Source organism: Canis aureus, chromosome 16, assembly GCF_053574225.1.
Source record: "Canis aureus isolate CA01 chromosome 16, VMU_Caureus_v.1.0, whole genome shotgun sequence".
Lineage (NCBI taxonomy): Eukaryota > Metazoa > Chordata > Mammalia > Carnivora > Canidae > Canis > Canis aureus.
Window position 1 is genome coordinate 44,895,425 of NC_135626.1, and position 27,245 is coordinate 44,922,669.

The 27,245-nt window shown below is 38.8% G+C and overlaps 1 protein-coding gene across 2 annotated transcripts in view; it reads left to right on the top strand.

Annotated features, from left to right (window-relative positions):
• The first annotated feature begins 5,885 nt into the window (after positions 1-5,885).
• The window catches only part of ABCA9 (ATP binding cassette subfamily A member 9), a 59,644-nt gene continuing 38,284 nt past the window's right edge, over positions 5,886-27,245 (top strand). Inside the window, exons 1-16 of one of the 2 annotated variants that reach the window (XM_077853664.1) lie at positions 5,886-6,169; positions 12,888-13,132; positions 13,408-13,509; positions 15,474-15,681; positions 17,226-17,390; positions 17,971-18,074; positions 18,648-18,874; positions 21,115-21,256; positions 21,526-21,711; positions 22,597-22,744; positions 23,364-23,532; positions 24,309-24,370; positions 25,108-25,218; positions 25,822-25,997; positions 26,238-26,357; positions 26,627-26,796. In XM_077853664.1, coding sequence (XP_077709790.1) covers positions 13,414-13,509; positions 15,474-15,681; positions 17,226-17,390; positions 17,971-18,074; positions 18,648-18,874; positions 21,115-21,256; positions 21,526-21,711; positions 22,597-22,744; positions 23,364-23,532; positions 24,309-24,370; positions 25,108-25,218; positions 25,822-25,997; positions 26,238-26,357; positions 26,627-26,796 — 2,084 coding nt within the window. In that variant the 5' untranslated portion in view covers positions 5,886-6,169; positions 12,888-13,132; positions 13,408-13,413. The remainder of the gene's footprint in view (positions 6,170-12,887; positions 13,133-13,407; positions 13,510-15,473; positions 15,682-17,225; positions 17,391-17,970; positions 18,075-18,647; positions 18,875-21,114; positions 21,257-21,525; positions 21,712-22,596; positions 22,745-23,363; positions 23,533-24,308; positions 24,371-25,107; positions 25,219-25,821; positions 25,998-26,237; positions 26,358-26,626; positions 26,797-27,245) is intronic. The other variant, XM_077853665.1, reaches the window with a different exon arrangement.

Consider the following 27,245-nt stretch of genomic DNA (forward strand, 5'->3'; position numbering starts at 1 on the left):
GGAAAAAAAAAAATCTTAACTCTCATGGGTGAATTTTTTATTTCATGGTGTCATATTTAAAAATTCACTCAGCCCTGTCATTCGCCTCCTTTTTTTTTCCTTCTGACAAGCTCTCCCTGTTCCAGGCTCCCAGCTCATCTGCTTCTGACCCAGTTCCTTCTCCTCCTCCCACCAAGAAAGAGCAGTGCTCCATTTGTTACTTGATTTCTCCTGGATTTTCAGCATTTCCTTTTTTCTTTCCCTTCTAAATACCACCTTTAAAAAAGAAACCTACCCTTGATCCAAACAACTCATTTTGGCTCCCACTCCACCGATGGCCTTTCTTTCAAAACCAGGGTTCTAGAAAGAAGGCATCATAGTTTTGTTTTGGTTTTGCTTCCCTATCTCACATCCACGCTATAAATCTAAAATTCAAAATCTATGTATTGAGCAACTTTCATGCCCTAGGCTCTGTGATATGAACACAGTGAAGAGTCTACAGTACTCCTCAGTTGTTTAACATCTAGTTTATGCTGGGAGAGATGAGTATGATTAGTTTGAAGTATGGTGAGGTACATACCACCACAGCAGTGCATGGTGCCATGGGAGTACCTGAGAAGGGCCTCTAACCCACATAGGACAAGGCCAAGAAGCCTCCTATGCGAGAAGTCAGACACAAGACCTGATGGACAAGTAATATTAGGAGGATAGTTATCAATTATTACATATAACTACTGGGCCTTACAATGATCATTTATAAAGTCATTATGGGAAGGCCAGATGAGAGGAGGGGTTAATTCCAAGAGAGTAAACAGAGGTAAATTACATTATGATGCGTTCATTTAAAAAAAAAAATTAGGGGTGCCTCAATGGTGTACATGTTTAAGTGTCTGACTTTTGGTTTTAGCTCAGGTCCTGATTTCAGGGTTGTGAGATCCAGCCCCACATTGGACTCTGTGCTGGGTGTGGAGCCTGCTTAAGATCCTTTCTCTCCCTCTCCTTCTGCCTCTCCCCTCTGCTCACACCTTGAGGTGCTCTCTCTCTCTCTCAAAATAAAATAAAATTTTAAAATTTTAAAAATCATGTCTCAGTATGTCTGGAGTTAGAAGAAGGGTTAAGGCAAAGGCAGGCTGGGGCAGTGACCAGATGATAAAAGCCTTATGTAGTTTTGCAAAGGAGCCAAGACACTGCGAAGGCAGCGATGGGAGTGACATAATAAAAATTGTATGTTGGAGAGATTTATGTGGTGTGAAAATGGATTGCTTTCCAGTTTTAAGACAGTAGTTAGGAAGAAGGTTAGACAAAGACAATCGACCTCAAATACCTAATAAGCTTCTCAGAAAAAAAGAATAGACTAAAAGGGAAGCAATACTGGACCAAAATATTAGCTGAAAATTTCCCAGAACTTAAAAACAAAACAAAACAAAGAACACAAGTTCTTTGATTGCAAGTGGCCACAGAGTGCCAGGCAGGACCAAAAACCAAAACCAAAAACCAAAGCCTACTCCTAAGCACATTTTCATGAAACTTCATACATTTGTGACTGAGAAAAATCCTAAAATCACCTAGCAAGAACAAAGAAATACCTTAAGTGAATGAGATTCAGAGTTAGATAAGCTTGCTTATCAGCAAAACTAGATGTGAGAAGGCAGCAACGTTATTTTTTAAATAAATGATTTAAGATATTCTCAGTCAAAAAAAAAAAAAAAGATATTCTCAGTCATGGTCAAAAACAAAAGCTTAAACACAAAAATCCAGAATGACAGAGTAAACAGTAATATAAGTAGAGAAAAAAAAAGATGGATTTACTAGTCAATTTACAAGTAGCCAGAAATCGTGTTAAAATATACTTGACAGGGGCCCCTGAGTGGCTCAGTGGTTGAGTGTCTGCCCTTGGCTCAGGTCGTGATCCCGGGGTCCCGGCATTGAGTCCCACATCGGGGTCCCCACAGGGAACCTGCTTCTCCCTCTTTCTATGTCTCTGGTTCTCTCTGTGTGTCTCTCATGAATAAATAAATAAAAATCTTTAAGAAAATAAAAATAAAATATGCTTGACATTACAAGTAACCTAAGAAATATACGTTAAGTCATCAAGGTGGTAGTATGTTTTTCATTAATCAGATTAGTAATTTTAAAAAATACCTGTAATTTCCAGGTGGGTGGGATGGGTGCAATAGACAAAGGGGATTAAGAGTACATTTACTGTCATGAGCACTGAGTGATGGATAGAATCACCAAATTATTAGAGTATACACCTGAAACGAATATTATATTGCATGTCAATTATATTTTAATTAAAAAAAAAAAACCCTACCATTTGTAGTTTTTCCAGGGCTGTGAAGAGTGTAATTGCTACCATTTATCAAGTGCTCAGTCAGCGCTTGGTACTTTGCTAAATACTTTACATGTGTTGTTTCCTTTAATCGGACCCCCAATTCTAAAATGTTCAAATCCTAAAAGACCGTGTTGCATAGTATCATATCATCTATATCTTACAGATGAGGGACTGAGAGGCTCCTTGGGCGAGTCACCTGCTTGGCATTGCACTGCGAGTAAGGAGTAAGGAGTAGAGCTTGGGCTTTGAGGTCAACCATGCTGGCCGACTTATCCATATGGAGTGGGGTGTGGATGCCAAAATAGCAGGTCTTGGGGGGGGGAAGATAGAGATTTAGGCTGTTTTTTTTTTTTCCCTTGACAGAGTGAGGCAGGTTCAAGTATGTTTGTCAAGAGTTAAGGATGATTCCTAGTGGAATGAAAGACTAGAAAGTACTCATCCAGGGCTTTCCACAGCAAAAGAGAAAAGGACAAGTTGAAAGTAAAAAAAAAAAAAAAGGAACAGAGGGGGAAAAATAAATACTATGATCAGCATTGAAAAGGAGAAATGGGAAAAAAGCAGGAAAGCTTCATTTGGAAACTGTATAATGAGACAACTGGACAATATGAGTTGCTTATTGCAGGGACTTGGATCTCTCACAGAAAGTAGAAGATTTACAGACTGGGTGAAAAGAACAATATCTTGCAAGAAGTTACTGTGGCCAAGTTCTAAAAGGGTGTTGCCTGTGTTCTCCTCTAGGATTTTTTTTTTTCCTCTAGGATTTTGATGGACTCTTGTCTCACATTTAGATCTTTCATCCATTTTGAGTTTATCTTTGTGTATGGTGAAAGAGAGTGGTCTAGTTTCATTCTTCTGCAGGTGGATGTCCAATTTTTCCAGCACCATTTATTGAAGAGACTGTCTTTCTTCCAGTGGATAGTCTTTCCTCCTTTATCGAATATTAGTTGACCATAAAGTTGATGATACTGCTTCAAGAGACAGCCCATAGGCAGATGCTAGAGATAGGTGGAAACATATCTGAGCAATGCAAATGCAAATAAAAATTAAGAGCAAGAATATACCATACAAAGGATGTTTCAATGCAAAGAGAGAGAGAGAGCACACAAAATAGGACCAAGTAGAATTTGTTTCTTATATTAAAAAACAAAAAAAACAAAAAAACAAGAAAGAGGAATTTTTGGAGAGTATTTGCCAAAACCCAACTGTAGCCTTGCAGCTGGGTCTGAGGAAGGACAAAAAGCAAGATCACAAAGTCCCTGGGAAACAAGCAGATGTGCTCAGTCTCCCTCCCTACCTCCCTCCCTGTCTCTCTCTCTCTCTCTGTCTCTGTGTCTCTCTTTCTCTGTCAGGCTGCTAGGTGGCTCCATTCTCCTTTCTTTGCAAATCAAGTTGTTTTTTTTTTTTTTTTTCTTCTGCTTTTACACACATGTCCCAGGAGCTAAGTAGTCTGTACAAGCAGCCAGGAAAAAACTCCAAGGAATGTTTTACGACCACATGAAATCTATAAGGCTTCCGGCACTGGAGAACGTTGCTGCAAAATACATGAAGCATAAGGCAAGGCGAATGGTAAAATATGTGTAGCTAAAGTGGGAACCATTGGGTGAACAGGGACCCCCTACAAATGAGACATCATAACATTTGTTATTTAAGCTACAGACTGGAGATGCTCTGAATTTTTACCCAGGATCTGCTGCTACTCGCCAGCTGTCTAAATTTGTGCCAGTTATTTAAACTCTCTGGGCTTCATTTTTCTCATCTGTAAAATGGGGGTGAGCCTACCTGATAAAATTATTAGGTGAGTTAAATGGGTTAATATTTAAGTGTGTGTACCCCGCACATCGTAAGTGCCATATGTGGTTGCTTATAGCAATTACCTTCTGCACAAAATCAGTACTGTTCTGTTTTTAAAATCCCAACAGCGTGATTTTTTTTTAATTGGCAAGCTGATTCTAAAGATTATTTAGAAGAATGAAGATATAAGACTTAGTCAAGAAAATGTTGAAGATTAATGAGCGTGCCCTCACTCTGTTACAGTGATACAGAGATTACATGTGCCATGTGGGAAGGAAGAGGCCAACATTTTGAAGGAAAAGAATAGTGTCTGAAGGCGAGTGAGAGGTACAGCTTTACAGGTATGGAATGAGTAAGTCATGGGGATGAAAGACACAGCATGGGGTACAGTTAATGGTATTATACTAGCATTTTATGGACAGATGGTAGCTACACTTGCGGTGAGCATAGCATAACACATGGATTTGCTGAATCACCATGTACCCCTGAAACCAATGCAACATTGCGTGTCAACTACTTCTATTAAAAAAAAAAAAAAAAGAAAAGAAAAGAATGGAAAAGAAGAAAAGAAAAGAAGACGATAGGGTTCAGGAGCCAACAAGGGCCAGAAGGCATCAGCTCCATCCTTGATACAAAAATCCTTCTAGGAAAAAAGTTACTGAAAAACATTTCCTGAATTATATTCTCTGCTTACAGAATGCTGGCCGTGTTATAAAACCGGATAGTTTTGTATCTTCTGCAGAAGACAGCAGACATGCAGGACCGCTCAGAAGTGTTTTGGTTTGTGTTTTTTTTTTTTTCTCTTTTTAAGTTTGACAGTCTCCGGCATTAATGAGTTCGATCTGCCTCTGTTTTGTTTGCTGAGAGCAATTTCTGAACTCACAACTAGTGCAAGAGCACACACGATTGAATAAGCATTGAGGGATGGGAAGTAGGTGAGGAGGATCTCATGTGATTTTTGCAGACCCTGGGGCACAGAGGAGTCTATTCGATTTAAGAATTGCACGCACAGCACATCGTTTCTCCATCGGTCGTGTGCTCAGAGAGCAACCCCAGCGCAGAAGCCTGGAACAGATGGACAGACTGCGAGCGGAAAGACAGCAGGCCCTCTTTTGCTTTTCTTCATCAGCCACAAATTACACGGGAATTGCCTGGCCTTAACTGAAATGCTCAAAGAAGGTGGGATGGCAATTCCTACCTGTTAGAAACGTTTCTTGAAAAATAGGGAAGACAGGACCTACTCCAACCAGCAGTTGGTTCCAGAGGAAGTGGTTTGTTTGCTGGGACTTGTGGCAGAAGGAACAAGCCGGTAGATTTGGGGGGATGCAGGTGCTTTGGCATGACCTGGCTCCCCGCATCCTCCTACTTGGCACTCCAGGAGAGATGCCCCACTTAGCTGGCATGCAATTGCAGCTGAAATGCAGCTGAAAATCCAGACCTCGTTCTTTTACCCTGAAGCATGACACTGCTTCATGGGCATATTTCTGCACCCAGGTTTTAAGAACTAAATTTTCAGTGGAGGATTTTGTGTGACTTTCTGACCCGATGGTATATATTTATAGCTATCATTAAAAAAAAAAAAATCTTTTCTTTTTCAACCTCTCTCTGCTCTGCTTTTCTCTGACCCATCTCTTCACTTATGTTTCTTTTTTTTTTTTTTCAAAAAAGGCTGTGCTGGGGGTCAACTCTGCCATTAGGGCATTGTATGAAAAAGCTAATTGGGAAAGACTAGATTCTCTTTGGTTTGATAGCTGCTGATGTTTTGATATGTCCAGCGAGCCATCTGCAACTACGAACTCCCTGCTGAGTGGCTGGCTGGGAGACAAAGAAAAGAAAAACAGCAAAGAAGTCACCATGTGATGTGAGCGGAGAGTTTTTGGCAGCCTGGCCGAACTCAGACCATAATCCTTTTCGGAAATCATTCTAAACCGGAATTCTTCACAATAAACATGAAATTAAAAGCATGATGTAGTAGTGACCCAAAAGGAATGTGAAATCTCCTCCAGGACATGCAGAGACCTGTGGATGCATTGTTTCTAGACTCTTGCTCCAGCTTTCCTGAGAGTAAGTTAATCTCTAAAATTGTGGTTGTTTTGCATATACAACTATAACTTATGACTTCAAACAGGGAATGTCAAACATTTAGATGGAAACTATTAAAATGCAGTAAATTATTAGTTGTTCTGATTTTCCAAGTCATCTGAGTATTTAATGTTGTATGGCTTAAAAAACCAGTTGGAGAACTAAGTGGGGCTTGCTTTTTTTTTTTTTTTTTCTTTTTTATCCCATGACTATAAAGTATGTTTGGACAAATAGCATATATTATCTTAAAAGGGTATTGGCTGAATTGAAAGGAATGTGACTTTACGTTGTTGCCTCTTTGCAAGCATGGGCTGTTTCCCAAGTGATTAGAATTACTTATTGTTTTTTGTTTGTTTTCAGTTTTACTGCCAGAGGATCCATAAGCATGAGTGCGTAGGGGGGTGGGTGGGTGGGGAGGGGGCACACGATTTTCTGAGTCTTGAATTGTTTTAATTGGCTTGAGAATATTTTCATCAAGAAAACTCAGGGCAATATTTTTATTGACCTTCTTTATCATACTCCATCTATTGGAATCTTGATCTGATCTGTTGTGCAATGTGTTTATTTTCTGACTACGAGGAATTCTATCTGGTGGGGAGTGGCTGGTTTTTTATAGCCACATTATTATTTCTAGATCACACTTCCTATCTAGAGCAATTTAAATTAGTAAGATATTTTATGTTCCTCTGGTGAACAGTAATTTTTTTTCCTTTCCCTTGATCTATACATTAGGATGTGTATATATCCTGATGGGAAATACCCTGTATGGGGGGCGGGGGGGGCGGGGAATGGGACTCAGTCCTTAGTCAGGAATAAATAACCACCATCGTGACAGTTCATTCTTCTGTAGTCATCAAGACTTTCTAGCACATGCATCCCTCCACAGAAAGAAAGGAGAGTATGCACGTAGGCAACATATTTAACCGTCTCTGATACCATGGTTCACCAGGGCACTGACTGCTTAATTGGCAATGTCGTGGTCTCTTTCAGTTGGGGTCTCCAGGCCATCACAGCCTGCTCCGGTGGCACCATCGTCAGGAGCTCATCCAAACATGATCCCTTTGTTCATTTTTGGACAATTTTTGTTCCACAAGGGGGCACCTCATAAAGGCAACTCTTTATGTCCTAGAGCCCTTGTCCTTGTCTTACTCTCAGGCTTCACGCTTTCAGCCTCCTTTTGTGCTCCTTGTATTAATTTTCTGTGGCTGCTGCCACAGATGACCGTGAACTTCATGGCTGAGGACAAAACAGATTTATCATCTTACAGTGTGGGAGGTGAGAAGTGTGATGTGAGTCTCACTGGACGAAAATCAAGGTGCTGGCAAGGGCTGCATTCGTTTCTGGAGGATGCGAGGGAGAACTCTGCTTTCTTGCCTTCTTGAGCTTCCAGAGGCTGCTGGCATGCCTCAGCTCGTGCCCGCCTTCCTCCATCTTCAAGGCCAGCAATGGGTTCAGTCCTTTTAACAGCACCTCACTCTGCCCTTTTCACTTCTTTTTTCTACTTTTTGGGACCCTTGCGATTACCTTGGATCCATCTAGATGACTCAGGATTATCTCCCTGATTTAGAGTCACTTGATTAGCAACCTGACTCCCATCTGTTATTAATTCTCCTTTGTCATGTAATGTAAAATATTCACAAGTTCCAGGATTAGAACAGGACCATTATCCTGCCTGCCTTGTTTCTCTTCAGTTTATTCCTCGCCTTTCAGATTGAAATGGCAGATGCCCCAAATTCCCTGGAACACACAATGATTAGGTTTTATTTGTGCCTTGAGTAGGTGATCTTCGCATTCGCTCTGCCTCCTGAATACCAGTAGAGACCAGCATATTCATGGCTGTGCTCTCGTCCCATGGATAAGATCGATATTAGGCCATGACTCCAGTAGCCAGAAACAACCTCATTAGTAATTTGATGGAAAAGACAATAAATAGCAATTCTGTGGTTTCCATCCTTCTTCAATATGGCACCAAAGGAGGACACAACAACCCCTCAAACCCAGGTCTTATTGGCCAATTGACCTTGTGCTCTAAGCCTTGTGCCAAAGCTCAAGCCACTATCCTTGGAACAGGTAGTGGCTGTTTCTGGCTACTAGATTCATGGCCTAATACTGACCTTATCCATGGGGCGAGAGCACAGCCATGAATATGCTCATCCCTACTGGTATTCAGGAGGCAGATCAAATGCGAAGATCACCTACTTAAGGCAGAGAGAAATTCCTCTCCTAATGTTGGGTTCTATTAACTAAGACTACGTTTCATGTTTTCTTTACCAACTAAGATAATTCATGGGCATTCATGCTTTCTAAGTCTCAGTAATTTTGTTATTCTTCCTGACAAGAAAATAATGAAATAGACTTCTTGAGATTCAATTACGTAGCTCATTCTGGGAGATAGGCTAGTAACTCTTGGACTTCACTAAGATGACCATATAAATAATTACATCATGCTACCATTATCAGACTGGGTGTTATATCTGGAATCTGCTGCCTTCACTGGGTTTGAAAGAGATTATTTAATCACTGTTAGGTATATCCTGAATTGTTGTTATATAGGTTCTCTCTATATAATGTCTTATGTAAACAATTTTTTTCCTAGAGATTTTATTCATTTACTCATGAGAGACACATACACAGAGAGAGAGAGGCAGAGACACAGGCAAAGAGAGAAGCAGGCCCCATGCAGGGATCCTGACATGGGACTCAATTCCAGGTCTCCAGGATCAGGCCCTGGGCTGAAGGTGGCACTAAACCTTTGAGCCACCCGGGCTGCCCTCTGCAAACAATTCTATGGAGTTGCTGATGACTTGACCCACATACTGGAAACTGACAGTCTGGCTGACTGGTAGACCTGTGTGTAAGCCTAAAGGCTAGTGCTCTCTCCCTGTGAGCCTAGGTCCTTACCTGACTTACTTCCAAGGCCAAGGTTGAGCCCATAAATAGGAGGCAATGAATGACTGGTCTGCTGAGCAACATGGGTGCCTGTAAATCATCAGGCCTAAATTGCCTCCAATAATATACAATTAAAATGAGTTTCCAGTTCAAGGAACTCCCAACTACAAACTTATCTGATTCATGTGTTTGCTGTCTGCCCACCCCCTATCCCTATTTCTACCTCCCTCCTATCCACTCATATGCATGCTGGAGTAACAGGCATCATGAATCTGAAAATTATTTTAGGTGCTCTTTTCTCCTGGCAATAAAATGGGGCCCGCAACTTTGCAAGAACCAGATTTTCTGTAATGACCCCACACATACCTCTTTACCCAACAGGCCTTACCACAATAACTCTATTTTTCTGCCCTTAGTTTTCCAACAAAGAACACTTTCACACCACTGGGTGCAACTCTGGCAAGGTCTCAGAAGCTAGACAGCACAAGAAGTCACAGAGCTTCAGGGGTTCTATTTTTCAGGAACATTTTTTTACCCTTTTATCCTTTTCGAAAATCCAACATGGTTGTAGGGTGAAGAAAAACTTGTTTAGGCTGTTTTAATTCTTTGCATTTACACTCTATTAGATTCTACTTCTTGTATCCCATCAATACATTATCTAAGCTTTGACCTTTCCCTCCTTGTCTTTGCAAATACCCTTTCCGGTGGACACACCTTGTCTCTCCACCCACACCCAGATGAGGTGCTTCCCCCAGATATGGAAGCTGCAAGATTGGCTCTCTTTGTACCCATCATGGGCTTGTCTTTCTTGAGGATTCAGTTCATCAAGGTCTCTCCACATTTCTTGTTTTTTGTTCATGCCATGGGAAATGTGGTTTTAATTTCGTTTGGGCTATTGTTGTTTCTTACCACTGGTGTAAAGATGTTCCGTATTCTTTTCCTATATCTTGGCTGTGGACTTGAACAAAGCAACGATGTTGTATTCATGCAGAATTGCATCATCTTCCTGACATTCCATGAGGTGGAATCAGATGCCATGCATCTGCCATGGCCTTTTACCCTACAGGTTATTTCAAGTGAGAGAATGTTGTCTGGTTCTCAGGGTTTCTTAATAATTTTAGATTCAATTAATTTTCTCATTCTTTGATTAATATGCACATTTCAATCAGGGAGTCAAAAAACTTTTTTGACATTTGGGGAATATAAATAATAGTGAAAGGGAATATAAGGGAAGGAAGAAGAAATGTGTGGGAAGTATCAGAAAGGGAGACAGAACATGAAGGCTCCTAACTCTGGGAAACGAACTAGGGGTGGTGGAAGGGGAGGAGGGCGGGGGTTGGGGGTGAATGGGTGATGGGCACTGAGGGGGACACTTGACGGGATGAGCACTGGGTGTTATTCTGTATGTTGGTAAATTGAACACCAATAAAAAAAGTAAATTTATTATAAAAAAAAAGTTTGTTGAGTGTATTCCTTAATTTGAGGCAGAATTTAATAGTTTGGTTGACATTTCTTGGGGGAATGTCTGTGGTTTGGGGTTAAACCATGTTCTAATTTTATTGCAAATAAATAATTCAATGTTTTTGGATTTATCCCATTGGTAGATTTTTCAAAGGAAAATAGGCGAATCCACTTTGAAGATATCAGGTTGATTTTCATTCCATTGCAAACTGTTTACTCATTCCTTACTGAACTACCCCCTCGACCCTGTCAACTTGATTCCAACTTTTTCCTTTATCCTTTAGTTTTAAAAAAATTGTTATTTTTTTGTCATTGTATTTGGTACTTGGAGAGCCTTTTTGGGAAATATACATGTCTTTCCACTACATTGAAAAGTTAATTTCCACTAGTATGTTTTTTTTTTTCACCTCAATATCTTTTTCTCCAGACTGTTTTCTCTTCTTTTTGAGTATCTCTTTACCAAAAACTTTACTTCTGATCCTATTTTTTTCTTTCCACTTATGTGTTTTTGATCTCTCTCATGGTTTTTAAATGAGTTTTAATTTTCATTGAAAATTTGGTAAGATTACAAAATTTTTCTCTGTATCAGATTTTGTGTTCTTTACTGACTTCAGTGGGATTTTTAAGCATGTACGTTGCTTTTCATTTCTTCTTACCTTTCCTCTTGAATTTTATTATAGTTGTTAAGCGGAAGACTTAAAAACTTTTCTTTTTTTTTTTTTTTTTTTTTTTTTTTGATTTTTTTTTTTTTATTGGTGTTCAATTTTCTAACATACAGAATAACACCCAGTGCCCGTCACCCGTTCACTCCCACCCCCCGCCCTCCTCCCCTTCTACCACCCCTAGTTCGTTTCCCAGAGTTAGCAGTCTTTATGTTCTGTCTCCCTTTCTGATATTTCCCACACATTTCTTCTCCCTTCCCTTATTTTCCCTTTCACTATTATTTATATTCCCCAAATGAATGAGAACATATAATGTTTGTCCTTCTCCGACTGACTTACTTCACTCAGCATAATACCCTCCAGTTCCATCCACGTTGAAGCAAATGGTGGGTATTTGTCATTTCTAATAGCTGAGTAATATTCCATTGTATACATAAACCACATCTTCTTTATCCATTCATCTTTCGTTGGACACCGAGGCTCCTTCCACAGTTTGGCTATCGTGGCCATTGCTGCTAGAAACATCGGGGTGCAGGTGTCCCAGCGTTTCATTGCATTTGTATCTTTGGGGTAAATCCCCAACAGTGCAATTGCTGGGTCGTAGGGCAGGTATATTTTTAACTGTTTGAGGAACCTCCACACAGTTTTCCAGAGTGGCTGCACCAGTTCACATTCCCACCAACAGTGTAAGAGGGTTCCCTTTTCTCCACATCCTCTCCAACATTTGTGGTTTCCTGCCTTGTTAATTTTTCCCATTCTCACTGGTGTGAGGTGGTATCTCATTGTGGTTTTGATTTGTATTTCCCTGATGGCAAGTGATGCAGAGCATTTTCTCATGTGCATGTTGGCCATGTCTATGTCTTCTTCTGTGAGATTTCTGTTCATGTCTTTTGCCCATTTCATGATTGGATTGTTTGTTTCTTTGGTGTTGAGTTTAATAAGTTCTTTATAGATCTTGGAAACTAGCCCTTTATCTGATATGTCATTTGCAAATATCTTCTCCCATTCTGTAGGTTGTCTTTGAGTTTTGTTGACTGTATCCTTTGCTGTGCAAAAGCTTCTTATCTTGATGAAGTCCCAATAGTTCATTTTTGCTTTTGTTTCTTTTGCCTTCGTGGATGTATCTTGCAAGAAGTTACTATGGCCGAGTTCAAAAAGGGTTGTTGCCTGTGTTCTTCTCTAGGATTTTGATGGAATCTTGTCTCACATTTAGATCTTTCATCCATTTTGAGTTTATCTTTGTGTATGGTGAAAGAGAGTGGTCTAGTTTCATTCTTCTGCATGTGGATGTCCAATTTTCCAGCACCATTTATTGAAGAGACTGTCTTTCTTCCAATGGATAGTCTTTCCTCCTTTATCGAATATTAGTTGCCCATAAAGTTCAGGGTCCACTTCTGGATTCTCTATTCTGTTCCACTGATCTATGTGTCTGTTTTTGTGCCAGTACCACACTGTCTTGATGACCACAGCTTTGTAGTACAACCTGAAATCTGGCATTGTGATGCCCCCAGATATGGTTTTCTTTTTTAAAATTATTTTAAGATTTGTGTGGAATCAGAAAAGACCCCGAATAGCCAGGGGAATTTTAAAAACTTTTCTTTTGTTTCTTGCAATAAGGTTTTCTTTTTAAAAGATCATATATTTACTCTGCCTCTTGAGAGAGTAATCAATCTTTCCTTATGTTCCAGCATCTAGGGGCTTCTGATGACGATGTCACAGACAAAAACCTGTGGATAAGTAGTCTGCGTGCATCCCTCCTAGAGCTCCTCACCACCTGTCTGGATGCTGATAGAATCTCTGATCCTGCAGGAAAGAATTGATCCACACAATCCCTAGACCAACTTCCACAGGACTGGCACAGTGGTTAAGAGCGAGGTCTCCAGAACTTGGTCATCCAAGTTAAAGCCCTGGTTCTGCCACCCAGCTGTGTTTGGCAAGTCACTTAGCCTCTGTGTGCTTCATTTCCCTCCTCTTTTAAATGGACAAAATAATGGGATCTATCCCAAGGGCTTCTCATGAAGATTAAACTAATTGATTTGGTCATTAATTTGAATTTCCCTTTGTATGTTTTTAGCCTTCTGGCTCCCTTTCCTAGACATGCAATTGGAAACAGCTGTTATGGTACTTCTTTTTGGTTTGATTGCATAATGTTTCCTATTTCAGACATTCACATTTGCTTCTTTCATTTCTTTATTTTAAAATAAACAGGTCAGAATGAGCAAGAGGCACATAAGTGTCGGTCAGCAAACATGGGCTCTCCTCTGTAAGAACTTTCTGAAAAAGTGGAGGATGAAAAGAGAGACTTTGTTGGTATGGTTCAGAGTCCACGTCTTCTCATATTTAGAAGAGGAGAATTTTGGGGGGGGAGGGGGGCAGTGCAGTTTATCTTCATTATTTAATGTTTCATGTACGTATTATATTTTTAACCAACAGGCTGGACTTTTATTGTTTCAAATTCTGGACTCTGTGATCACTTCAAATGAGAGTCCTTTAAATATATTACTATTATTATAGGTCTTACTAAAGGCATTCTTTAACTAATTGATATTCAGAAGCTCCCTGAAAAATAAAGCCATGTCTTTATATTGCAGAGATAATAATTCTAAACATCTGAACTTGTTTGAAATTCATGAAGAAAAAGGTAAATAAAAGTTCAGGGTCATAGTCAAAAAAAGAAGTAAATTTAGAATTAGAAAATCTAGAATTGGGTATCCCTGGGGGTGCAGCAGTTTAGAGCCTGCCTTTGGCCCAGGGCACAATCCTAGAGACCCGGGATCGAGTCCCACATCGGGCTCCCTGCATGGAGCCTGCTTCTCTCTCTGCCCATGTCTCTGCCTCTCTCTCTCTCTCTCTAATATAAATAAATAAATAAATAAATAAATAAATAAATAAATAAAATAATAAAATAATCTAGAATTAATCCAGCAAGTAATCCAAAATTAAGGAAAAAACTCAAAAGATAAATTGTAGCACTTCTACTCAATTGTACTGTGGATACAGGCAATGTCAATGGGAAAAAAATAATAGGTATACAAACAAACAGGAAAAGAAAATGGCATTTTCAACTTTTGCTTCTATTGAGAGAGTACTTATTTTCTACTGATAAGAATGATCAATATAGAAAATTGTGTAAAAAACTAAGGAAACTGATAAAAGTGTATTTAAAAAGTTAAAAATGGTTTATAAAATACCCAAAGTGCAAGGGTTAGCATATTAAAATTTGGTCTTATGAACATTATGTACGTGTGTGTTCTTTCAACAAAGCTATATTGAATGCTTGGATTGGCAGTAAATGAAGCATACAAAAATCCCAGCATGGAGTAAAGATTAAATAAATATAAATATAAAAGTTGGATTCTACTCTAAAGAGATGTGTTACTTCCAACATTTTACCCATTTTTAATATACACATTATATCTGTCAATTTATCCATCTAAGTAGATAGATTTGGTATAGAGCAATACACGTACTAAACTAAGATCAGGTGGTAAATAAGATATATACCACTTTTAAAGCCCCTGTGTTTAGAGCTGAAAGTAATAAAATGTGCTCTTCGGGGCATCTGGGTGCCTCGATGGTTGAGCATATATGCCTTTAGCTCATGTCATGATTCTGGGGTCCCGGGATCGAGTTCCGCATCAGGCTCCCCACAGGGAGACTGCTTCTCCCTCTACCTGTGTCTCTGCCTCTCTCTCTGGGTCTCTCATGAATTTTTTTTAAAATATGTTCTTCATACCAGACTTCAAATGCATTCTGTTGCATTTCCAATATCAGAATGTTGTCACAATGACAAAGATTTTTTAAAAATTCTTTTTATGAGCAGTATTTTGGCACTCTCCCACTTGCAGGGCCAAAGCAGGTAAAAATTGGCACTTGCTCCTGTGGATGAGAGCTGGAAACCAATTTCATGATAGCTAGCATTTCTTTATCATTGACACTCAGGTCAGCATGACTATAAACCACTGGGCATGAATAAAACCACTTCATGAATGCATGAAGCAATTTAGCTTCTAACAGTCATGTTAAAGTATGATAGACTTAGACTCTCAGTTATAATTGGAATAAATGCCACAACTCTCTCTTGGTAGATGATGCACATATTTCAAAATGTCTAATCAAAGGATAAAAGAAAATGGAAACACTTGGGAACCATGAGAGAGGAAAAAATGGCCCAAATTGCATAACAATACTAAGTGTTTTAAGTTGCTCGTGGATGATTTATCTGTGGATGAACAGCTACTGATTTGCTTCATTTTTCTCTCATTGCTGTGTAGGAATGGTTTTTCTCATTTCTTCTAGTGCTGTTTACATATCAACTTTCCTCCAATTTACATCAAGTTAATGACTTTATTCAATTGCCTGCAATGGATCTGGGACGTGTAGATAATTTTAATGATTCTAATTATGTAATTGCATTTGCACCTGAATCCAAAACAACCCAGGAGATAATGAACAAGGTGGCTTCAGCCCCATTCATGAAAGGTATGTTCCCTGGCAGATCTTGGTGTTTTCCTTATTTGCAAAGCACACAAATTTAATTTGGGATTTCCTGTTATCCTCATTATAGTCTATATCAAAATGAGACAGTCTGGTGTTACTCGAATATATGTTAGTGAGAAGATTCTGGAGATGTTGGACAGTGCTGACAGCAGGGTTTTTAAATCTCTTCAAATCCATAAAAAATTGAGAGAGAAATTAGACAGCAAAACCAAGAAATCACAGGCAGTAGTCATAAACAAAACCAGGTGGCAAGGTTATTTCTCCCCCCATGTTCTCTCTCTCTTTCTTTCATAAATAAATAAATAAATAAATAAATAAATAAATAAATAAATAAATAAAAATATTTTAAAAATTTTTGTCATTCCAGATAGATAGGAAGCCAGTGATAACAGATTCTATCAAAGGGGCTCAGCAACCAACTTGAGGATATTCCCACTGGTCTAAGTTGGTGTACTTTGAGCTTCAAAAAGAATAACACGTGCGATGATTTGAAACTCATCCCATGTATATGTAAAATCCAGGCTTTCCAAATGTATAAAGAGAAAAGAATCTCTTTTGGAGGATGGTACAGAACCAGTCCTTCTTATGAAAATTTGTACATAATGGGAAGATACCAGGATTTATCCTATATGAACTGTACTATTGGATAATCAAACAGACGATGGGAAGTGCCATTTTTATAATTTTTTCTACCAATAAATAAAAAACAAATGATGGAAATATATTATCACCATTTTGATAGTCCCATTGAATTAATGGACCTAGGCACTGAGCATCTATGGCTACTAACATCTTCAAAAAACCAGATTATCAGAAATCATGACACTCTGATGAAAGAACACACCACCACCTATAGTCTTGCCAAAGGGATTTGACCAGAGTCTGATTAAGCCTCTGGATGCAGCTGCCAGATTGCAGGAAATGCAGACGATTAGGAGCATGTCGAATTGCACTAGAGCTGCGGGCATCCAATTGAAACTAGACTCCAGAGAATTACATGGTTTAAGTGACCCAGGTTTGGTCAGTAACAGTCGTTAATTCACATTATATCTTTTGGAATAAACAACGTTTTATGTTGGAGAAACAATGTTTGGAGAAAACATTCTCCAAATTTAACAACTTTCTACTGTCTTTGGAAGTTTGGCCACGTTGACACCATCACCATATGAAAATACATACTATAATCATAGCATCTACTTCATCTTTGGATAGATCTGTGTGTACATGAGTGATATTGCTGCTATTTCAAATTCATTGTGCTTTAAATCCTGGGTTTAAAAGTGTATTTGGAAAGGTATGATCTATTTGTGATAAAAATGATCTCCACATAACCGTGATTTTATCTAGAATTTTAGACACTTCCCCAAGGTGTGAGTCTGTTTTTAGGACCAGCCCTGCCTTTAGTGAATAAAGGATTTTAATATAAAACAACTTTAGCATAACTGGATATGGCATGGCATGGCATGCTGTTGTTGGACCACATGGAAATCTTCTAACTTACCAGCTACTTCTTTCTTTCATGCCAGGAAGAACAGTCCTAGGGTGGCCAGATGAGAAAAGCATGGAAGACTTGGATTTAAACTACTCTGTAGATGCAGTGAAAGTCCTCTTTAATGATACCTTCTCTTATCATTTGAAATTTTTCTGGGGAGGTAGGATCCCCAAGGTGAAGGAACACAGAGACCATTCAGGTAACTTTCCTACAAGAAGTTTGGGGTTTGTGTGTGTGTGTGTGTGTGTGTGTGTGTGTGTGTGGTTACACATCATTAGCCACCAGTGGGCACATGTGGTCACTGAGGGCTGCACAAACCTACACACGTGCACTCTTAATTGCTAAACATACATGAGATTCATTCTTATTTTAAACAAGCTTGTCTCCTTCAGTAAATTGTTTAATTAAGAAATTGTATTTGCTATTATTCCTGCGTTGCTCCTAAATACACCCTGATGGAAAGATTCTTGCTCAGTGATTCCCCAACGTTTAAAAAAGTGTAGCACTTTCTTGGCATAAGCAACAGAAGAGTAGAGCTCAACAAAACATTCTTGGCTAACTGAGAGCATGACAAGAACGAATGAAAAATTGTTGGTAACTGGTCTTTACTACATTAACCAAGCAATTCTGGTGTGCTCTTCAAACCTCACCCGAGAAGTCCTACCATACGCTTTATTATGGTGGACTTGGAGGGCATTTTGAAACATTTGAGGTTTTGCTTTTTCCCCTAACCAAGAATGTCCCATCCCACCGTAAACGGTTATGTTCTTTTATTAAAGCTCATTGTCAAGTAATGGATGAAAAAGTCACATGCGAAGCTTCAATGTTCTGGGAGAAAGGCTTTGTAGCTTTTCAAGCTGCCATTAACGCTGCTATCATAGAAGTGAGTATGAAGCTAAAGGAAACCAACTGCATTGCAAATTACATTTCCATGATGGTGCTGTAACGGATTGTCCCATCTTGGCATTTAATTAATTGATTCACTTATTTGGCACAATACACTGAACAACTGTTGTATTTAAGCCATTACACTAAGCAATGAGGATCAGGAGATAAGTAGAACACGGGTACTTTTCTCCAGAGATACTGGGCAGTGAGGAGATAGAGATATGGATATGAAATCACTAAGAATTTAGGTTCTATTGTGGAATTGAAGGCAAATAATGGAGCAGGAGATACTCGATGAGAAATATCAGGGAAGATGGCTAACTGAAGCAGCATTTCAGTTGTGCCTTCAAGCCTGAGTAAAATTTTGTTCAGTGAAGATGGTAAATAGGAAAGATCTGAGGATGCAGGACAGAACTTAGGAGCGTTTGAGGAACTACACGGGGCCAAATCATGATAAGCCTATTTATTTACATGTGGAATGCACATAATTTCTTATAACTGAGGGGAAAATGCATGAAATTATAAATTGCTTGATGATAACAATTTGTTCATTGATACCTTCCCTTAGATTACAACAAATCATTCAGTGATGGAAGAGCTGATGTCCACTACTGGTATAAATATGAAGATATTACCTTTTGTTGCCCAAGCAGGAGTCGTGACTGATCTTTTCATATTCTTCTGCATTATTTCTTTTTCTGCGTTCATTTACTATGTATCAGTCAATGTTACACAAGAAAGACAATACATTAAGTCACTGATGATGATGATGGGCCTTCGAGAGTCAGCATTCTGGTAAGTTATGTTGCCACAATCTATCAGGCAACATCGATAAGTACAGCAAGCTGGTTAGACTCCCTAAGCCTATAAAGTGTCATATTTAAACTTGATTCTTTCCTAAGTAGGGCATTATAAATGATTGTAATAGACTCAAGTAAGCTTGGTAAATAAAAGTTGTCACACTTCTTTGAATTAAAGGAAGCCTGGTCCCATAGATGTCTGCTGATACTCAGGTCACTAAGCAATAGAAAGAATGATTCTGGGGCACCTGGGTGGCTCAGTAGTTGAGTGTCTGCCTTGGGCTCAGGTTGTGATTCCCAGGGTCCTGGGATCGAGTCCCACATTGGGTTCCCTGCAAGGAGCCTACTTCTCCCTCTGCCTGCCTCTCTATCTTTCTCTCTGTCTCTCTCACTCTCTCTCTGTCTCTCATGAATAAATAAAATCTTAAAAAAGAAAGAAGGGAATGTATTTAAAGCGCTTCGTGTTGAGTTTAACAAGAATTAAGCACTCAATATTAGATGACAGTTAATAAAAATTTGGGAAGGGTCACAGTCTGAGAGATCAGTAGATGTAAGTTAAGAAACTGAGGAGTGAATCCCTAACCGGAAACAAAAAAAAGAATTTAATGGGTTTAGCCAAGGGATGTATTTGAGATATAGAATAGTAAAATCATGAGTTCTGGACTGGAAAAGTCATGGGTTGAACTGGATTTTTTTACACACTGATGTTATTGTCAATGGTGAACAAGATTTGTGGAACATACAGAATAGTTCTGGACGGATGCCATGTAGTCGCTAAAAGGAGGTTAGGCACTGTTCAGTTGAGTCAGAAGACCCCACATTTTACACCAAATTTATTTATTTTATTTTCTCCAGAGATGTTCAATTAACCGAGTGCAGAAGTGGAGAAAAAGGATGGCTAGTTTGATCTAGAATGGGAGTTTTCTCTGGTGTCTCTTTTGTATTAAAATTCTGTAGCTCAACACTGAAGAAAATCTTGCTATGTTTTTTAAAAAATAGAAATCTACAGAGTCAGAGAAAAGTAAATAATATGATAAAAAAAAAAAGAAGAGAGAAACCAAATCCATTCAATGAAGAAAGGTTAAAAAAAATCAGGCTTTTTCTCCCCTAAGAAAAGGCTATGACATTCTATTGATACCGCATGTGAATGAAATTAAGAAGTTCATGGAGAGATGAACAATTTCAGATGAACAGACGTGACTGAGCAAAAGGCATCATTACAATTAGGCAAGACTTCCCAAAACAGGATGGCTTTAATACTTTGAAGAAAAGAAAGCTAAGTGTTCATGATAACCAGTTGCCACATCACACACATAACATGCGTTTTGTTTAATTCTCTTATTATTTTTTCAGTAGACAACAAGGAAATTTAAAGAGATTGAGTTAACTGCCTCTCAGGACCATACAGTTACAGTGTAGCAGAGAAAACCTGAACCTACATCAGAATGGTTAGAAAGCGTGTTCTCTTTCCCCTATCAAGAACTTTCTTCCTGTTTCTTTGGCATTGAGAGCAAGAGAAACATATCTTCCGTATCCAACTATCTTTCTGTATCTCTGCATCCCTATGCTTAAGTGTATATCTGATCCATACCTAATATAAATTTAATCATATACATCAGGGGTTGGCAAACTATGGCTCTTCTTTGAACAATCTGCAAGCTAGGAATGGCTTTTATGAAAATGCCTTAAAAAATCAAAAGAACATGTATGGCACACCAAAGTTTATATGAAATTCAAACATCAGTGTCTTGTTATTGGAACACAGCCTGGTCATTGCAGATTGTCCACGACTGCTTCCGTGCAAAGGCAGACTTCAGTAGTTGCAAGAGACCGTATGGTCCAAAAAGCCTAAAAGATTTACTGATTTGCTGATCCCTGCTCCGTCATCTGTTTTTTATCCATGGTCTTTCTACTTTACTGAAAGAAGCATCCCAGAATGGATGTGTAGGTCAGAGATGTCTTCCCAGAAAACTGCTCCCAATTACCCTCATTACATTACTCAGGCTATTTCTTTCTTATTTTGCAATCAGCTACGTATTTTACCTGTTTGCTTGTTTATTGTCTACCTTCCCTGGTAGTATATGAACTTCGGGGACAGAGAAGTTTTCTAATGTCTTCGCTGTTATATTCCCCTTTACTCTCAATGTATGGTAAGCTTCCCAAATCATTAGCAAAGTAAATGAATAAAGTGATAAAGCACCAGCCCTCTGAACTGATGCTTAGTTTCTGTGCTAGGCTCTCCTGGGGTTTGATGTATGCTGGCTTCATCTTTATCGTGGCTACTTTGATGGCTCTTATTGTAAAATCTGCCCAAATTGTCGTCCTAACTGGCTTCGTGGTGGTCTTCACCCTCTTTCTCCTTTATGGCCTGTCTCTGGTGAGTTGGTGAATTTATTATCTCTCCCTCTCTCTCTCTCTTTTTTTTTCTCTCTCTCTCAGAGAAATCTACCAGTCATTTCTCACTGATTCTGATCACACCTTTTCTGTTTCTCTTTGCAGCATATGAATATTTGCATGAGACAGTATCTGGGGGTGGGATGGGGAGGAACAGATGTTATATATTTTTGTATTATGAAATTCTTTTTGTTATGCTACTGATGATTCTCAGAGAATGATATGCTACCTGAAGTTTTTCTCTCCTCTCAGATAACCTTAGCTTTCCTGATGAGCGTGTTGATAAAGAAACCTTTCCTTACTGGGTTGGTTGTCTTTCTCCTTACTGTCTTCTGGGGGAGTCTGGGATTCACTGCATTGTACAGACATCTTCCTGCATTTTTGGAGTGGACTTTATGTTTTCTGAGCCCTTTTGCTTTCACTGTGGGCATGGCCCAGGTAAGAGTTAATATTTAACTATTTGATTTTTTTTACAAAACAGTCAAAGAATTCTCTCTGAGAAAATCATGCTATATGTTCTAAGCCCCAGAATTCCCATCCACTTTTGTGAAGATACACATTAAGTTATTGGAGAAGTTTTTTTATTTTTCTCTCTAAGTGTAACTGGCTTTAAGTCACTAAATATAGGCTGATACTCCATTATCGATGTGGTTCAGCTTTGGCTTTTCGTGGGTTGTCCCCGTGAACATTTAACTAATTCAGTGCTCAGGTAACAGGACCCTTAATTTTATCGCAAGTATTTGAAGACCAGGAATTCAATAGAAATAAATTTTTATTTTTTATTGCCCAGTTGTATATGGAACTGAACCTCTTCTCAGAAAATTTAATTCCAGGTATGACATCATAACCATAAAACGCTACATGAACGGTTATGTTACATGTAAACTCATTGTATCTCACTATATAATAAATTATTCTTGTGTCTTCTGTCCAAATATTGAAGTATTTCACTCCACCCACCCACCCACCCACCCCTTTCAACTGGTGCCCCCTGTCTAGAATGTTCCCTTTGCCCCCATCCTACACCTGATTAAATCCTGTAGACAGCCTCTCCTTTGAGATTTTACTTCCCAGAGGACTTGCCTACTTCTCTGCCCGTGGGACTCTAAGCCCTTAGTACCTACCCCCGCTAACTTCTCAAATTGCTCTGTAGCTAGATGAATTCAGTGCTATGTCTTCCAACAGATTAGAGCTCTGTAAAGACAGGACCTGTGTTTTATTTATCTTTTCAATCCCAGTGTTCAGCAGAAATAAGACATTAATAATTTTTCATACTTTATTTATCCTTTTAAAATTCAGTGTATGTATCTTTTTTTTTTCCAGCTTATACATTTGGACTATGATGTGAACTCTAACATCCATTTGGATTCTTCAGACAACCCCTACCTAATAATAGCTACTCTTTTCATGTTGGTTTTTGATGCTCTTTTGTATTTGGCTTTGACATTATATTTTGACAAAATTTTGCCCAGTAAGTAGTAACCTAATTGTGATTCAATGCAATTTCATTCAGTGCTTTTCTTTAAAATAAGTGTCTACAGGGGCGCCTGGGTGGCTCAGTTAGTTAGGCGTCTGCCTTCAGCTCAGCTCATGATCCCAGCGTCTTGGGATCAAGCCCGGCCTTGGGATCCCTGCTCAGTAGGGAGTCTCCTCCCTCTCCCTCTGCCCCTCCCCCTGCTCATTCTCTCTCTCCTTCTCTCTCTCAAATAAAAAAAAATCTTTAAAAATTAAAATAAGTAAAATAACTACAATATATTGAATATAAATTATCAAGCTTTTTTTTCATAATTTCTAAGATAAGCCCATTGTGTATATGATGGGCTGCGCTTTGTTTATAGAACTTTCTAAGATCTTGTTCTACCACAATACTTTAAATGGTTTCTTTTTCAAAAGAGATACTTGCAAGAGATTAAGGATGATTATACTATGAGTCCTTGCATTAGAACTAGGTGAGGAAAGCTAGTGCTTGGTTCTGGATCTTAAGGGTGTCTAAATGCTTCCCAAAGCAGTTACCTTGACAAGATGTCCTATGGTCACCAACCCTTAAAGTGGTGACTGATGCAATGTTCTGTTGCCTTCTGTCTGTGTAGCTGAATATGGACATCGACGTTCTCCTTGGTTTTTCCTGAAATCTTCTTTCTGGTTTCAACACCCAAGGGCTGATCATGTGGCCCTTGAGAATGAAATAGATTCAGATTCTTCACCTAATGACTCTTTTGAACCAGTGTCTCCAGAATTCCACGGAAAAGAAGCCATAAGGTAATAAAAGAATTACATGAAGGTGCAAATGGAGGAAAAGGTCAGGGACCAGAGGTCTATCAGGCAAAACACAGATGTGACAAAGATTTCCTGGGTGCCTCTCTGTACCCACCTACATCCAGCCTATTCCACTCGTGAAAGGCCACAATCATTGTTAAAAGCACCTTGTTTTCTGACATTGTCAGCATTTCTATTTACAAATATCTTATGGCAGAACAACAAACATCAATGAATAAATAATCGTCATATTTCCATTTCTCTCATTTTCTTTTTTTTCTCTTCTTTGTGCTGTTCTTTCTCTCTCTCTCCCTTCTCTCTCTGTCTGCTCTCTTTATGACAGACACTGTCATCATGTCCCTTGTTATTCTTCTCCTTTTCTTTGTGATTTATCCTCTCTCCTCTCTGCCTCCTGATGAGTAAGAGGAGAAAGAAGAGACAGGTGATGCAGAAAAGGGAAGATAGGCATCCAAGAAGACGGGAAGAAAAACCTAAGTTAGGGTACTCATGTCATGCATATCTCCCCTCTGAGGTGATGGATGTGTCTTAATGCTGATTGTTTTGTTTCCAGACAACTAGAAATCCCAAACTTCCCTGAGCCTTTGCTCAATATTTGTTCATCATTCGATTTGCCATTGTCTCCTCAAGAAAGTGTTTCCCATCACCTGGGCTTGAATGAGGGAAAGACCTCCTGGATTTTCTCACCACCTCAAAGACTTGATTTCTCAATCCTCTGTTTCCACAAGGTCCTTAAAACATTTTCCTCTTTTTTTTTTCAGAATAAGAAATCTTAAGAAAGAATATGGAAAAGGAAATAATGAAAAAGTAGAAGCCTTGAAAGGTAATAAAGTAACATCACATTTAACAAGGCTGTTGGATTTGGTGACTATGCCTCACTGCTGTACTGTCTTCACGGGGATAAAGAACAGATATTCCAGACACCACAACTCTCCTTCATTTGAACACATCATGTTTCCTTCTGACTAAATGTAAAACCATATAACAATTTTAGAAGGTCAGGGTATGCCTTTAATATCTGATAGATTTGAAAGATGTGTGACTGCATCATGATATTCTTATTTTCAACTCATCACACTCTAATCCTAATAAACGATCTTTATTATAGTTGACCTTCTTCTAATGACAGAACTGCCCTTATCAAAAAAATGGTTAATTATATAATAAGATGTCATGACAATGCTACAGCTATAAAATGTGTATCATAGGAGATACAATTTTAAAGGGAAGAAGTTGGAAATGGATTTTATTTTGAATATTGCTAGCCAAATATACACATGCCATAAGAAATTATAAAAATTTTGGAGAATGTGGGACACCTGGTTGGCTCAGTCAGTTAAACATCCGGCTGTTGGTTTTGGCTCAGGTCATGACCTCATGGTTGTGAGATAGAGTCCTATGTGCTCTGCACCGAGTCTGCTTGAGATTCTCCTGTCTCCCTCTGCCCCTCCCCCTGCTTGTGCTCTCACTCTCAAAAAAAAAAATTCTTAATTTTTTAAAGAGAATGTATAAAGTTAATACGTAGGCTCTGAGTGGGGTATTTTTTTATAATAATTCCAGGTCTAGTATTTGACATATATGAAGGCCAGATCACTGCCCTCCTTGGTCACAGTGGAGCTGGGAAAACAACTCTGTTGAACATGCTCAGTGGACTATCCACCCCAACCTCAGGTGAGAAGATAATTATGGGCAAGAACATGGGCAAATTAATTAGCTATGCATTTCATTAGTTAATTTGTTTTGTTAGTTATTTCCATAATTAGTAGTTTCACGAACTACTAGTCTCATTCAGGTGCGTTAGAGAAAAGTTTTACAAGTGTCTTCAAGTTATTCTTTTAGCAGATGTATGTTCTATTTACTTAGGAAAATCTTTGTGGTTTAAGTATTTTAAGATAAGTAGCTCTATGAATGAGCACTCCAACTGGTTCAGAGGAATTGGGAACATTACATTTCTAGTCAATAGTGCATTCCTTATAGGTACAGTATGCTTAAAAGATTTGGGTGACTGACACACATTGTTTTTTGCTTTAAAATACCTTAAATGGGGGTGGGGGGATCCCTGGGTGGCTCAGTGGTTTGGTGCCTGCCTTCGGTCCAGGGTGTGATCCTGGAGTCCCAGGATCGAGTCCCGCATCGGGCTCCCTGCATGGAGCCTGTGTCTCTGCCTCTTTCTATCTGTGTTTCTCATGAGTAAATAAATAGAATCTTTAAAAAATAAATAAAATAAAATACCTTAAATGAAGCGTGACTCACTGTCAACCTTTCTACCTCTAGGTTCAGTCACCATCTATAATCACACCCTTTCAGAAATGACGGACTTGGAAACAGTCAGCAAGCTCACTGGAGTCTGCCCACAATCCAATGTGCAATTTGACTTCCTCACTGTGAAAGAAAACCTCAGGCTCTTTGCTAAAATAAAAGGGATTCAGTCGCATGAAGTAGAACAAGAGGTAGAAGAACATGTTAGATGTGTGACATGTAGATGTCTCACAGCCATGAACGTGTAATTGTTTATCTAGAAAATTCTAAATGTATTTGTGTTACTTCTACATGGTTCATCATCTAAAGGGTAAAAAGACCTTTTGCAAAGCACAGCACAATGATTGTGTATTTAAAATACAGGTGCTGGGTTGGGGACTTCACCTCCTTTCCTTTTTGTTTTTTGTTTTTTTTTTTTCTTTTTTGGTTAGATACAACAAGTTTTAAGGGACTTGGAGATGGAAAATATTCAAGACATCCTTGCTCAAAATTTAAGCGGTGGACAAAAAAGGAAACTAACTTTTGGGATTGCCATTTTAGGAGACCCTCAGGTAAGCCGAGCCAAAATTACTGGTGAATGAGATTGAGGACTATGGATCTATCGTATTCCATCAGACTGAATTTGCAAATGGCAAATGCAAAAGAACTGTTCCAATGAAAAATTAAGTAGTAAGATATTTCTTCCAAAGACTTTTACACATATATTGCTTTAAAAAAAAAAGTTTTTTTGTTGTTTTTTTGTTTTTGTTTTTGTTTGTTTTTGTTTTTGTTTTTGTTTTACCTCCAAGAGGGGAATGATTTCATGTTTCCTAATGTGCAGGTTTTGCTCTTGGACGAACCAACCGCTGGCTCAGATCCTCTTTCGAGGCACCGTGTATGGAACTTCCTAAAAGAGAGGAAATCTGATAGAGTCATTCTCTTCAGTACCCAGTTCATGGATGAAGCTGACATCCTGGCTGGTGATTTATTTTTTTTAGAGCCTACATATAAGTGAGGTCATATGGTATTTGTCTTTCTCTTTCTCAGACTTATTTCACTTAGCATAATCCCTCAAGTTCCATCCATGTTGTTTTTCTCTGATGTATCTTCGTGAGAAATTAGAGACATGTGTGAAATATGTGTAGATAAGTTCCAGCACAGCTGCCGTGTGTGTGACTGTCATGAACCAAGAGACTTGCTGTCACCCATTTGAATGTCCACTTCTCCATGTACATTGTCCCACGATATATTCTGATCCTATTGCAAAGCAACTGATTGGTTTTAAATATGTAGCATACTCTCAAACACATAGTATGTTTTATTCAGTAGTAATGTCAGTTAACTTGAAACAGATCCTTTCATTGTATGATAATTTTTCTTAATTTACTAGGAATAAACTAGCATATCATTTCAGTTATTGGATGACAAGGAAATTAGCTTACATATGACCAGAATTAGAA